Below are 14,155 nucleotides of genomic sequence, written 5' to 3'. Positions count from 1 at the left end.
TTGTTCACTTTAAGAAACACTATAAAACTAAATTGAAATCAGTATACTAACAAGTCTATAGCTTGAAAATTACTAGGCAATTATATGCATACTTAAGAAGATGTGGATAGTAGAATAGACATTTTCCTTGATCATGTGGACTTCTAAGCCAGTTAGAAGAGTGTATCAATGTAGCATACAAAGAAAAGTGAAGTAACTTTAATGTGTTCTGTGAAAAACAAGTGGAGATCTTATTGTAGAATAATTTGTCCTACTTACGGAAGCTCATGAAAAATCTTAAGTGCTCATGGGCGGGAAGAATGTTGAGATAAGATGTACAACCAAATGAAGAAAAGGTGTAGGCAGGAGGAATAGGATGTGTGGAAGGGGGGAAAGGAAAGAATTTCCAGATGGTAGAGGAAAGATACAGAATCTCCTATGATTGCTATCCAGGATGCTTGTGACATCAATGCACCAGATTTTGCCATACAAGCAGAGATTTTCTTCAGCTGTCCTAATTAGCTGTCCTGATATAGTTGGATTTTATGAGTTATTTCTCGAGGGGTCAGTGCAACATTTTTTAATATTTGAAATTCTGACAGTGCCGGATTAATTGAATATATAGTTTTAAAAGGAGTATTTTCTAGTACACAGCTATAAGAAAAGAAGATATCATGCAGTTTGCCATTATATGGATGGACTCTAAGGTTCATGATTGTAGAAGGAGTGAACAGAATCTCTCATGTGGGATATAAAGAAATGTATTAAGTGAATAACAAGTGGGCAAAGACAAAAAAAAAAACCTAAGAGTTGGCCTACAGAACTAAATTTTCTAAGGGGGAAAAGAAGGGGCAAATGAATGGGAAGGGACCTTGGGACATTGGTAGAGGGAAGTTGACATTCTAGTGTGTGTTGGTGTTGTGTGGTATTCTATGCATGAAACTATCCATTAATAGTTTTGTAAACTAAGGTGCCTTAATAAAAACAAAAAAAAGATATTTTCTTAATAGATCACAGAAGCATAACACCTTAAATCTATTTTATTCATCTTATACTGTTCTAAACTTTATACTGCTTCAATATTAAATAGCTGCACTATGGTTTTAATATTTGGTTTATAAATTAAAATCTGAATATATATTACCCAAAATTGCAGTTCATTTTATGGAAATAAATGTGTTATAATTTTTCATTTATGTTAGCATATGAGTATAAAATATCTATGAAAAATTATAGATTTAGAACTTTTAAAATTTTTCATCCAAACTTTCACAGGAGAATAAAGACTTTCACAAGAGATTAAGGTTTGCAATAGGGACTTAATTCTAGAAGTCATTCCTTTCTCTGCATTATTTATGAGTTGTATTATGAGTTTAATTGTAGTATTTCTGTTATACACCATGGAATTTGTATTTAATGAATTGAATTTACATTTAATCAGTTTGCGTTAAAGAGACTTAATGAGACGCTACACATTACTGAGGTAAGAGCAGGTCAAGGCCAACCAAAAGACACAGGGAAATACATTATTCAGTGCTCGTATTTTGGATAACTTAGAATTTTATCATGATTCATGGTTAAACAAAATTAGTTGATAATGTTTTCTATATTCATTTATAATAATTCTCCAAGGTCAGACATTTTACTATTAACGTATGGGCATACATTGTGTTTGTTTGCTTACTAACATGGGGCCTTCTTTGTATTTTTTTCCTCAAAAGGAAATATGTAGGGGAAGATTTATCAAATTATAAAAAGCAGAAAAGTGAGATTTGGCTTTGAAATACAATGTGTTCAATATTTGAATTTCTGGAATACAGTAGCACTGCAGCACTATCCTCCCGTTGTTCATCGATTTGCTTGAGCGGGCACCAGTAATGTCTCACAACAAATTGTGAGAATTGTTACCTTTTTTGGCATATCGAATATGTCACGGGTAGCTTGCCAGGCTTTGCCGTGCGGGCGAGATACTCTCGGTAGCTTGCCGGGCTCTTGAGAGTTGTGGAGGAATCAAACATGGGTGGGCCGCATGCAAGGCAAAAGCCCTACCCGGTGTGCTATCACTCCAGCCCTCATAATATATATATATGAAATAATTCTCTTCAATTTTTTTAATTAGGCTAGGTAATGGGTCATATTTCATGTTTTAATATAATTATTATGGGTATATGTTTTAGAGTAGACTTTCGATTACATTCCATTGCTTTGCTTTATTTTTGTTTTGTTTTTGTTTTTTTTCTCTTATATTTATTTATTGAATCACTGTGAGAAAAGTTACAAAGCTTTCAAGATTAAGTCTCAGTAATACAATGATCAAACACCTTTCCCTTCACCAGTACTTATTTTTCACCACCAATATATCCCCCTCCCACCCCTCCCATTGCCTGTGAGGCAGATGATTTCTTCTTAACTCTCTCTCTACTTTGATTGCATTCATTATTTTGACAAAAGATGCACCATTATTGTTTAGAATTTTATTGCTTTGCTTTAAATTGATATGTACAGGTGTTCTATTTCCTTCTGACTTATTTTTTGGGAGATTCTTTTTTTAATTTTTTTATTATTAGTGAAACACCATGAGGTACAGTTGTAGATTTACAAATTTTTGTGCTTGGATTTCGGTCATACCACGATCAAATACCCATCCCTCCACCAGTGCCCATTTTCCACCACCAGGATAATATCCCTCCCCCCCCATCCCCCCATCCCCCCCTGCCACTGTGGCAGGGCATTCCCTTTTGTTCTCTCTCTCCTTTTGGGTATTGTGATCAGCAAAAGAGGCATTGAGTGGCGAACATGTTCAGTCCAGTCTACTTTCAACCCGCATCTCCCCTCCTGGGAGGATCCTCCAAACACCCTCCACTTGGTGTTCCCCTTTCTATCTGAATTGTCCTTTCCCCTAGAATACCCGGCTGGCCTCTAAGCTATGGAGTAATTCTCCTGGTGTTGATCTCAGCTATTCTTGGAGATTAATCTTATATTTTGTTATTTTATATCCCCCAGATGAATGCAATCTTTCTATGTCTGTCCCTCTCTTTCTGACTCATTTCGCTTAGCATGATACTTTCCATATTGTACCACTTGTATGTAAAGATCATGACTTCATCTTTTCTAAGAGCTACATAGTACTCCATTGTGTAGATATACCAAAGTTTCTTTAACCAGTCATCTGTTCTTGGGCACTCAGGTCTCTTCCAGTTTCTGGCTACTGTAAAGAGTGCTGCAATGAACAAACAAGTGCAGATGTCACTTCGGCTACACATTTTTGCCTCTCTGGGATAAATACCCAGGAGTGGTATCACTGGGTCAAATGGGAGCTCAATTTCTAATTTTTTGAGGAACGTCCATACTGTTTTCCAAAAGGGCTGAACCAGTCGGCATTCCCACCAACAGTGAAGGAGTGTCCCTTTCTCACCACATCTGCGCCAGCATCGGTTGCTTTTGTTCTTTTGAATGTGGGCCAGTCTCTGAGGTGTGAGATGGTATCTCATTGTGGTTTTGATCTGCATCTCCCTGGTGATTAATGATGTAGAGCATTTTCTCGTGTGCTTTTTTGCCATTCGGATTTCTTCTTTGAGAAAGTTTCTGTTCATTTCATTGCCCCATTTTTTGATGGGGTTGGATGTTTTCTTCTTGTGGAGTTCAACCAGTATTTTGTATATCCTTGATATCAACCCCTTTCTTCTCTCTGAAGAATGTTCTGTTATTTAGTGATCAGCACATTAAAGAAGTACTTTCTGCCCTGGTCCAAGACTCTAGCTATGCCCTCTCTATGCCCTTCTTCCCAGCTGAGCCACTTTAGTCACTTGCCCCTGCACATAGTACCATAGTCCCTCTGCTCTGCAGTGATTCACACTGGTTCCTACCCTACAGCAGACACAGTGTCATAACCACACAGATAGGTTTGTTGAGATTACTTTGACTATCATTATTATATTTTCAACTTTGGGCTTGTATTGTTGGTGTTTATGTTCTTGCTTTCTTGCTCAGGACCTTATTGCTTATAGCATTGATTATCTGCCGGGATTCTCTTGTCCTGTGCTTTGCTTTCATGACTCCACTGGATCTGTTTCTTCAACCTCTAGAACTATGTTTCTGAGAGACCACCCATTGTTTTGCTGTCCTTTAAATAATTTTCCTATGTCAGCCTCCATAGAAAGACTCTGCCATCAAATTTCAAGATTACTAAATCTCTGTTCCTGTAAGGTAGTGAATGTGTTTGTTTCTCTGAGATTTTCCTTCAGAGGGATGAGCCCAGTGATCAGTTTGTTTCTGCACACTGTGCAGACATCCTTATGTCATTTCTGGATTCTGAATCCATTTGATCGTAGATTTTTCACTTTTGGTTTAGATGTTTCTGTGTTTTGAGTAGAAAGGGAATTCCACAATTCAAATCCCTGATTGTTTTTCAGGGGAAACAGTTTTGGGGTTATATTATGTTCTGGGGGTTTACATTAAGTTACTATTTGATCCCACTGCACTGTTGTTACACTCATTTTTCATTTTTAAAGACAAAGAAACACTACAGGACTAAGGAGTATAAAAACTGAAATCAGTGAAAATGTGTTCTGTGTTTTTAAATGATCATTTGTCTTTACCATTTTTTTCCTTTTGCAGTTTAACAGCAATGCCCAGGATGTAAGCTGTTTTCAGCATCTTGTCCAAGCAAATGTAAGAAATAAGAAAGTGCTGAAAGATGCAGTGAATAATATCACAGCAAAGGGAATCACAGACTATAAGAAGGGTTTTAGTTTTGCTTTTGAACAGCTGCTCAATGTAAGTATATCTTTTATTATTGTGATTGCTACTATCTGTAAGTGTACCCCAGATAGTACATTTATTCAAAAAGCTTATTTCTCCAGGCAACATAAATCAAACGTTTTTAAATCCAAAATTTTAAAGATATATGAACATTCTTTTCTCATTTTCAAGGGTTTGTTTAAAAGCTTGTTTGTGAGGTAATTTACACTGAAATAAGTGGATTTATTATATCATTTGATTTATCTCTAGATACTGTTTTCTTCTCACAATTGCTATATGTTTTTCTGAACATATGTGCTTCAAACCATGAAATCACGGTCATGGACCACGGTGCTCCCATTATTTATCAGTTTGCTTGAGTGGGCCCAGTAACGTCTCCATCGTGAGACTTGTTGTTACTGTGTTTGACATATCCAGTATGTCACAGGTAGCTTGCCAGGCTTTGCCATGTGGGCGAGATGCTCTCGGTAGCTTGCCGGGCTCTCCAAGAGGGGCAGAGGAATCGAACTCAGGTAGGCCATGTTGGCTGCTTGCAAGGCAAACGCCCTACCCGCTGTGCTATCGCTCCAGCCCCAAACCATGAAATAGTTGTTAGAAATGCTTTCATTTTGGTCATGTAGTTTCAGTCTTTAAATAGTTGCTAAATGTATAGAAGTGCCTATTGATAAAACAACAATGAATAGAAAGTTAAATACCCTTGCTAGAAGTTCTTTCTCAGTGAAGATTCCCCTGAACCAATCTACCAGCTATATCTGCAGTTAGACTGGAAAATTTTGGCATGCCTACTGCCTGTTCCATTTATAGCATATATATCATATGTGGACTAGCATTTTCAAATGGTAGTGTCTTTCAATTTGGATTATTGAAAGTAGACATAAGTTGTATATACCCCACAAAGTAATGTCGTCACAATGGTTGAATTTGTCTACCTAATCTCTCTGTAACCTACTACCTTCATTGATACAGTGGAATTGAGTGTCACAATAGAATATGCATCAGAAGCCTGTGGACAGAATTATTCATGAGATGTGACATGTAGCATACAGCATGTCAATATAACAGGCTGACTTGTTGTTGAAGCCATGTTGTTATTATGAAAACTAGTTTTATAGTGATGGGCTCATATTCATTATAGAGTCAGTTCATAATCTCCATCATGTGCCCTGAGCTACCGAACAAATCTTTGTATGTATATTTTCTTCAAATATGACTTTGTTATTTTCTAAGGGAATCTTTTAAAACACATCTTGAGATGTCTTATTGGTAAATTTATCAGTTAATCCAATATTTTTCAGTGACTCACAATTTCCTGCCCCAGTGGTGGTACTGGAGTAACAAGTAAACAAGACAATCTGCTTTCAAGAGGGTCCAGCATTACCCTGCGTCATCATTGCTAGGACAGTTTATTAGTGCCCTGCTGGGGCATTCAGTCTGCTGGAGCAGCAGAGGGTAAAAGCTCTGCTTACCCAAAGGAGGTCAAGAAAGTTGAAACCAGGAATTTGAAGAATGAATAGAATCTACAGAGTTTGACGACTCAGCGTGGGGGGTGGAGAATGATTTGGGATAAAAAGAACAAAATGGATGAAGGCAGAAATGTATAACACTCTCAAAGCATTTCAGGGAATAGCTGTGAAGTAACAGTACAGGTGTAGGAGTGGGAATGGAAGGTTCTGAGGAATCAGTTATATAATGTTTAGAAGACTATGAGATAACTAGAGAATGGGAATGGCTTGGTTTTTTGCAGTGTATCTCAAAGTGTGTGGTACTGCCCCCCTGTGTGGTGATAGAAAATACAGAGTAGGTGATAGTAGCCTCTAGTATAACTGGGAGAGAGGGGACTTTCTCTGTGTTTGCTTACATGAGGTGGGTTTTTTCAGGGGTGTGAAGAGTAACTTTCTTTTTCTGGAAAGTGGGAAATGGAGCAAATAAAAGTTTGAGAAACTGGTAATGACGGGCCTAACTTAAGAAATTACTGTTGAAATCCTAGTGTTAGATATGATGCAAGAAGATAGTAAAGAGAGTGAGATGGTAACTGAGAAAGTTGGTGAGTAGGGGTGTTAACATGGGTGGGGGACTTGGTAACACTGAGTTCTCTGAAGTGGGGTACTAGGTAGATTGGCTGCCCAGGAAGAGGATAGAGGAGAGGAATCTCTGTTTAGTAACGTGGAGTTTGAAGTGCTGATCTTTAATAGTAATAATTGTTTGGCTAAGCCATAAGGAGATAGAAAAGCAAAAATTGACCAGGATATGCTTTTTTTAGTAAGTCCTAATTATATAGTAAGTCCCATTGTTAGTTGTTGATAAAATGCACACTATAGTTTTCACACAGTTGGAATGATTTTCAGTATATTCCCACTTATTCCTGAAACAAGTCTCACATGTTTTGCTTCCCACAACTCTTTCATAGACTGCATTTCTTCATTTTAGAATAATGTCCCCAGTGTCATGGCTTGTCTTAATGTTGAAGCATATTTTATCTCTTTCAACCATGTCTAGTCTTTTGACATAGTATCATTGCCTGGTTTTTGTTTGTCCTTGAAAAATACGCCTTTAGATAATTTAGGCATATGTCAAATAGAATTAGGCCTATAATTTACCCACAGTGAACCCTACGTTAAAATATGAGTTGGTCTTTATATAGTATTTCATAAATTATGATCAAATATACCAGATGAATTTTTAAATGATCTTGAGTACACAAATGGTAGATGCTGCACTGTATTTTGGCTCCACTGGGACAAAATGTATTATGCAACAGTATATTATAGTCAATTACCAATTCTACTCATTGCAACTTTATGGAAAGTTTTTTTCTTTTTTTAAATTTTTGTTTTGTTTGCTTCAGTGACTTTGTAAAAATTTTGCTGTGCTATACTTTGCTCTACCACAACACTTTTAGGAAAAATCGTGCTGAAAAAAAAGCTTATTTCTGTGCATATATCCTAGGAACTCTCCCTTATGAGAAAAAATAAATGCTCTCTTCATACAAGTACACAAATGATCTTCATACAAATGTGGTGTGGTGTATTAAAATGCATTGATATTTGCCCTTTTAATAATAGTAGCATCTCTACTTTAAACATTAAAATTTTGTTCCACTGTAAAAACTTTCTCATTTTTATGAACACCTTTTAATATGTTTTGTCCATTTTTTACATGCATATAAAATTATTGGAGGAATTATTTTTAGTTAAGGAATTTCAACACCTTTAACAAAAGTATCTTGATGATAGGATAACCTTTTGAGTACTCAGTTTTTATTTTCTGATGGTTTTCTTCTGAGACAAGGGCCATGCATGAATGTGAAAAATTATTATAGCCTATACCCACATTTTCGTAATGTTTAGTTTAAGGCTTTAATTGCCAGTATTCAAATGACATTTACAATGGTGTGATGTATAAAACAAGATTGTTTCGTCAGCAAAGTGAAATATTCTCTTTATTATCATATACTGCAAGGATGGAACTTATCTTCTCTGAAAAATAAGATAGAGAACATACCTTCATTAAGCTCAAACACCAGAGAAGAATTAGTGTTTTGTTTTTTCAATATTAGTCATTAAAGAATAGGGCTCAAGTATTTGGAATACTTAATGAATATATAAGTAAAACCATAATTACTTTTGACTTCTGAGTATTTGAAGTGTGCCTGACTAAAATGAGTATTTACTTTTATAAAATGCACACCAGAATTAGAAGCCTTACCATGAAAGAAAAAAAATTAAGTCAGTATGTTTTTATATTGAGTTCTTGATGAAGTGATAGCATTTCAGTCAAATGGATTAATAAATTATCTAATTAAAACTAAATTTAAATATTTTTATTTAATATGGAGATTAAAATGTTTGATGTACATATTAGACTCATCTCCCAATTGAACAGGATGGCCCATTATTATTGATATTTTCAAAGAAGCTGAGTATTCATGAATTAGTGTGACATTTTAGTCTCAACACTTTTACAGAAACATTTCACAACTTACAAAGGTGGAGTTTTTGTAGTTCAACTTTCCAAATTACATTAATGGCCTTTTGGTGCTAATCTATTGTTCTTCTATGTCAGAAGCTTTTGGAACCCTTGGATTTTATTTTTATTATATATGTACTAGTTTGGGGGTCACACCCAGCAGCACTCGGGGCTTACTCCTGACTGTGTTCAGGGATCACTCCTGATGTGCTTTGGGGGCCCATATAGGGTAACGGGATTCATCCCATGTTGGCCTCATACAAGGCAAGTGCCCTAACTCATACACTATCTCACTATTCCTGGAAACCTTAAATTTTAAGAAATGATTCACCACTAGAATTGAAATTTTTTATTAGAATATGTATAATCAATTGGGATAATAAAATGCTATGCTAAGAAAATAAACCTTTACAAATCTGAAAAAATATTGGGCATTAGAGTTTTGCCATGTTGGCAACATAAGGCATGATGAAGAGTAAGAAACTAACAAATGCTTATAAACAAATTGAAAATATGGTAGAAGATATGTTCATTCTTTACTATTTCTTTGTTTCTATTTAAGCTATAGAAGTATAAAATCAACATGATGACCATTAATTTAACACTTCTTTAATGGTCAGACACTGAAAGATTATCATGTATGAGACCGTCTTCTAGAGAAATTGCAACTTAGAATATAGTTGTCACAATCCCCAGAACCCCATATGGTAACCTGAGCATCACTAGAAGTGATCCTTAAGCACAAAGCCAAGAGCAAGCTCCAACTATAGATTGGTGTGGCACAAAAGAGAGGAGAAAAAAAGTATATATGTATATGTACATATATATGTATGTGTCAATGATTTCTTAATGATAAACTGATAATTTTTTGTTATCTGTGGTAGAGGTCCTCAGAGAGTTGGGGTTGGCTACTCTGAACCAGAAACCAGTTCTTAGATTTTATTATTTATTAAATACTTTGTTCATTGTTTGTGTTTATTACATTCTAATACTTTATTCATTGTTTGTGAGTTTTACATTCTGTTTTATATTTCCTATATTTTATTTTAAATTTTATACCCTTTTTTTAACAGTACAATGTTTCCAGAGCCAACTGCAATAAGATTATCATGTTGTTCACGGATGGAGGAGAGGAGAGAGCCCAGGAGATATTTGCCAAATATAATAAAGACAAAAAAGTGAGTGGAGTTTTATATTTTAATTTTAATATTAACAGTGATTTTTTGAGAGGTAATGGAGTAATGGTAACAAGAGAAATTCTAAATACTAGTGAGTTGTTATAATGTCATACAGATCACAGATCATCAACCAATGACTGAGTTAGAGAATCGTTAATATGGTATTTTACATTATTCGAATTTACTTTATAACTATTAGTAAAATATCTTGGATGGAGCGATAGCACAGCGGGTAGGGCGTCTGCCTTGCATGCAGCCAACATGGCCGACCCGAGTTCGATTCCTCCGCCCCTCTCGGAGAGCCCGGCAAGCTACCGAGAGTATTCGATATGCCAGACACAGTAACAACAAAGTCTCCAATGGAGACGTTACTGGGCCCGCTCGAGCAAATCGACGATCAACGGGAGGGCCTTTACTTTTTTACTTTTATGTATCATTTATTCCTAAAAACTTATTAATATTATTCATTAATAATTATTAAAATATTAATAATATTTATTAATAATTATTTTGGATAGTTTTTTGCTAAATCTTGTAGTACACAAGGACTTTTAGGGCTCAGGGTCACCCCTGGCAATTTTCAGGGGATCATATGATGCCAGGGACAGACTCTAGTCTCCTACATGCAAAATATGAACTCCAAACAATTGTTATTTGTCTAACTTTATGAATAAATTTGCTTAAAGAATTTTATATAAGAAAACATTACAAGAAGTCAAAAATAGCAATAATTTGTTTTTCTTAATATTTTAGTTAAATATTTTAATAATACTCAAATTTCCTATCTACTCATAAAAATCTCTCAACAGATATTATTTTGTAGATTTACAGATAAAACAATTTGCAATAGTAAATTCATTTGAAGAGTAGAAGTAAAAGTACAGTAAAAGATTGAAGACAAATCCTTTTAGGTATAACATGTTTAAAGTATTTTAAAAGTATTTCAGTACATCATTTAGAGTATGAAGGTTAGAATATATTTATGTTAATGATTGTTTTACTACAGAGAAAACGTTGTTGAGAGACCTCTTCTGACATTGTTCTAAAGTAGCTGAGCCTGCTTATGTCAATCAGTGAATAATGGTGTGGAGAATGCCAATTGTAGCTGTTTTTTCTAACATCCCTCTTGTCAACCTATTTTATGACAAAATTTATTTTATGACATATTTCCACATTTGTAAAGATAAAAATGATTTTCAATTTAATTTTCCAAATTATGTGGGATCACCAAAACAGCAATAAAAAAATATCAGCTGTTTCTTTTGTTTTAAGCATTTCAGCAAGATTATACACTATTCTCTAAGAACATGGAGAAAATGTCCAGAGAATACAACAATTCTGGAGTAAAATCTAATTCACTTTAATTTTTCCTTGAAATTTTCACCAGTCTGAGAAATGTGACATCCTTATCTTTAAATGTATCATATTCATTTGGGTAATTAAATGAAAATCATTTAGTGGTTGGAGTGATATTACAGGGGTTAAAGTGCTTGTCTTGCATGAGACTGGTGCTCATTTGTTCGCTGGTACCACATTCATTTCATTTTTATTTTTTAATTTCATTGATAATATTTTAGGGATGGACCTCTATGCTTTAAGGCCATCCAGTTTTAGGCCAAGAGAGATAGCACAGTGGGTAAGGTACTTGCCACACACTTGACCAAACTTGGCTGGATCCTTTCCACCTCTCATGAACCTCCGGAATACTGCCAGGAATGATCTGTGAGCACAGAGTTAGGAGTAAGCTCTGAGCACTGGTGGGCATGACTCCAAATTGGGGGGGGGGGGGGGAATGACAGTAGACAACCAATTTTCTAAAGAACCCACAATCTTTGTTAAGCAGTTTTGAAAATTGATTACTTGGGTGTTTGCCTTCTGTTGTGATTATTTAAATGCCACTTTTTGTTTGTTTTCTTTTAGAGCTATGCCTGGCAGTGCTCAGGCTTACTAACCTAACTCTGCACTCAGGGATCACTCCTGACAAGGAGTAGGGGTCATATGGGATGTCAGGAATTGAACCCGGGTTGACCACATGCAATTCAAGCTCCCTACCTGCTATACTATCTCTCTGGCAACTAGATAAATACTAGTTTTATCACTGTCACTGTCACTGTCCTCCCATTGTTCATCAGTTTGCTCGAGCGGGCCCAGTAACGTCTCCATTGGAGACTTTGTTGTTACTGTGTTTGGCATATTGAATACATCACGGGTGGCTTGCCAGGCTCTGCCGTGCGGGCGAGATATTCTCGGTAGCTTGCCAGGCTCTCCGAGAGGGGCGGAGGAATCGAACTCGGGTCGGCCATGTTGGCTGCGTGCAAGGCAAACGCCCTACCGCTGTGCTATCGCTCTAGTTCATATTCATATTACTAGTTTTATATATAATAATAATTGAAGTGTACCGGAACTAAGATGCTAAATTTTCTGTGATTCCATTTTCAATGATTGCAACAAAATTTTTCTTACCCATAGGAATGCCTAGATACAATGATGCATTTAAACATATTTGTACTTATGTGGACATCCCTTTATGTTATTCTCAAGAACAAAAGCCCATATATTAACTTTGGCAAGAGCCAGCTTAAATAAAATGGTGTGAGTAAAAATTGAAAGAAGGAAAGATGAAGTAAAAAAGATCTAAATATATTTTTCTGAAATATTAGCAAATTTACAAAAAAATATAAATATTGCAATTGAGTAAGATGTTCTGTATTTTTTATTGTGTTTAAATTTAAAAAGTTAAAAATTATAGCTATAAAACATCCAAATTTCTGCCATAAAATTGTAAGAGGTTTAGCCAAAAAAATTAAAAGCTATTTTCAGAATCCTGCATTTCAACCAAGCCTCTTGTATGGCGTCAATGTGGCTACCACTAATGTGGCATTCTTTACACCCATTCTTCTTACTCATGATTCCAGAAATCATTCATAACAACCCTGGAAGGTGTGATTAAGGGCATCTAGAGAGCCGATGAATGAGGCAGCAAATATCCAGCTCCATTTATTGAGACCAAAAGGTTTGAGAATTAGAATGAAATGTTTGAATTCTTTTGCAAAGTGTATTACTCCTGGGACTTAATCTACCTGATTAGAGATAGGTACAGCTTTAAAACAAAATCCATGTTAGTCTCCTCACACAGCTGTTCCAAATTAAAATGCATTCACTTTCTAATCTTTACCTGCAGCAATGCCATTCCTTAGGGCTCCCCCATGTGTACAAGACTTCCTTAAAAATGGTGCCAAAACTAAAATGAAATCTATCAGAGAGCCCAAAGAAATGAATAAGGGAAAGTAAAACCAGACACAGAGTTGAAAGATAATTTCCAGGCCTCACAAAATTAAAGATGCTTGATTTTCTGTAAAATAGCAAAGAGATTGGTCAGCAATATATGTTTAATGTTATCTAGGTGGCTATAAGTTAGATGTCTGAGTCTCAGCAGTAATCCAAAATGAAAAGACATTCAAAGTTCCTAAAATGAAAATAGACGCTGAATGAAAAGACCAAATTTAAAATAATAAAGACATGATAGATGTGGAATGATGCTCAAAGAGGAAAAAAGCTAAAACTTCAATAATCAAACAATAGTGGCATTGTTTTAATTCTTTAGAATCATTGGCAGATTATTTTCTATGTTTCTGACAGATCCAAAGTTTAGAGAGAAATAATATATACCCTCCCAAATATTTAAACCTGCTTACAAGTAGCTGAGTCTGTGTAGATGTTGTAGTAAGAGTGCAGCTTGTCAATTTTTCAGCTGATAATAGGGAAAATCAAGTAATGACTTGATAGTCATTACTTTCCATTATCTCTGTCTGGTTTCTCTATCAGGCAGTCCTTTCTAAATAAAATTCAGTGTTCAAACATAAGAAAATAAAGATATTTTAGACTCAAAATGTTTAAAAATAATAAGTGCACTATGTCTAAATATTTTATTCAAAAATTGGCACTTTCAGAAGTTTTTAAAATACTTTTAGTTTTAGAAACTACACCTTTATTCATAGAAATAAAATTGTCACTGAAACTGTCCTCCCGTTGTTCATCAATTTGCTCGAGCGGGCACCAGTAACGTCTTACAACAAATTGTCAGACTTGTTGTTACTGTTTTTGGCATATTGAATATGGCACGGGTAGTTTGCCAGGCTTTTCCATGCGTGTGGGATACTCTTGGTAGCTTGCCAGGCTCTCCGAGAGGTGCAGAAGAATCGAACACGGGTTGGCCACGTGGAAGGCAAATGCCCTACCCTTTGTGCTATCGCACCAGCCCAGAAATAAAA

At 35.6% G+C, this 14,155-nt stretch overlaps 1 protein-coding gene across 1 annotated transcript in view; it reads left to right on the top strand.

The window, feature by feature from the left end:
* The window catches only part of CACNA2D1 (calcium voltage-gated channel auxiliary subunit alpha2delta 1), a 474,650-nt gene that overhangs the window by 379,031 nt on the left and 81,464 nt on the right, over positions 1-14,155 (top strand). The window contains exons 11-12 of the mRNA XM_056118578.1: positions 4,597-4,755; positions 9,780-9,884. Coding sequence (XP_055974553.1) covers positions 4,597-4,755; positions 9,780-9,884 — 264 coding nt within the window. The remainder of the gene's footprint in view (positions 1-4,596; positions 4,756-9,779; positions 9,885-14,155) is intronic.

This window comes from Sorex fumeus, unplaced genomic scaffold, assembly GCF_029834395.1.
Source record: "Sorex fumeus unplaced genomic scaffold, SorFum_2.1 ptg000037l, whole genome shotgun sequence".
Lineage (NCBI taxonomy): Eukaryota > Metazoa > Chordata > Mammalia > Eulipotyphla > Soricidae > Sorex > Sorex fumeus.
Note: the sequence above shows the minus strand (reverse complement) of the source record. Positions and strands in the feature narration are given on the sequence as shown.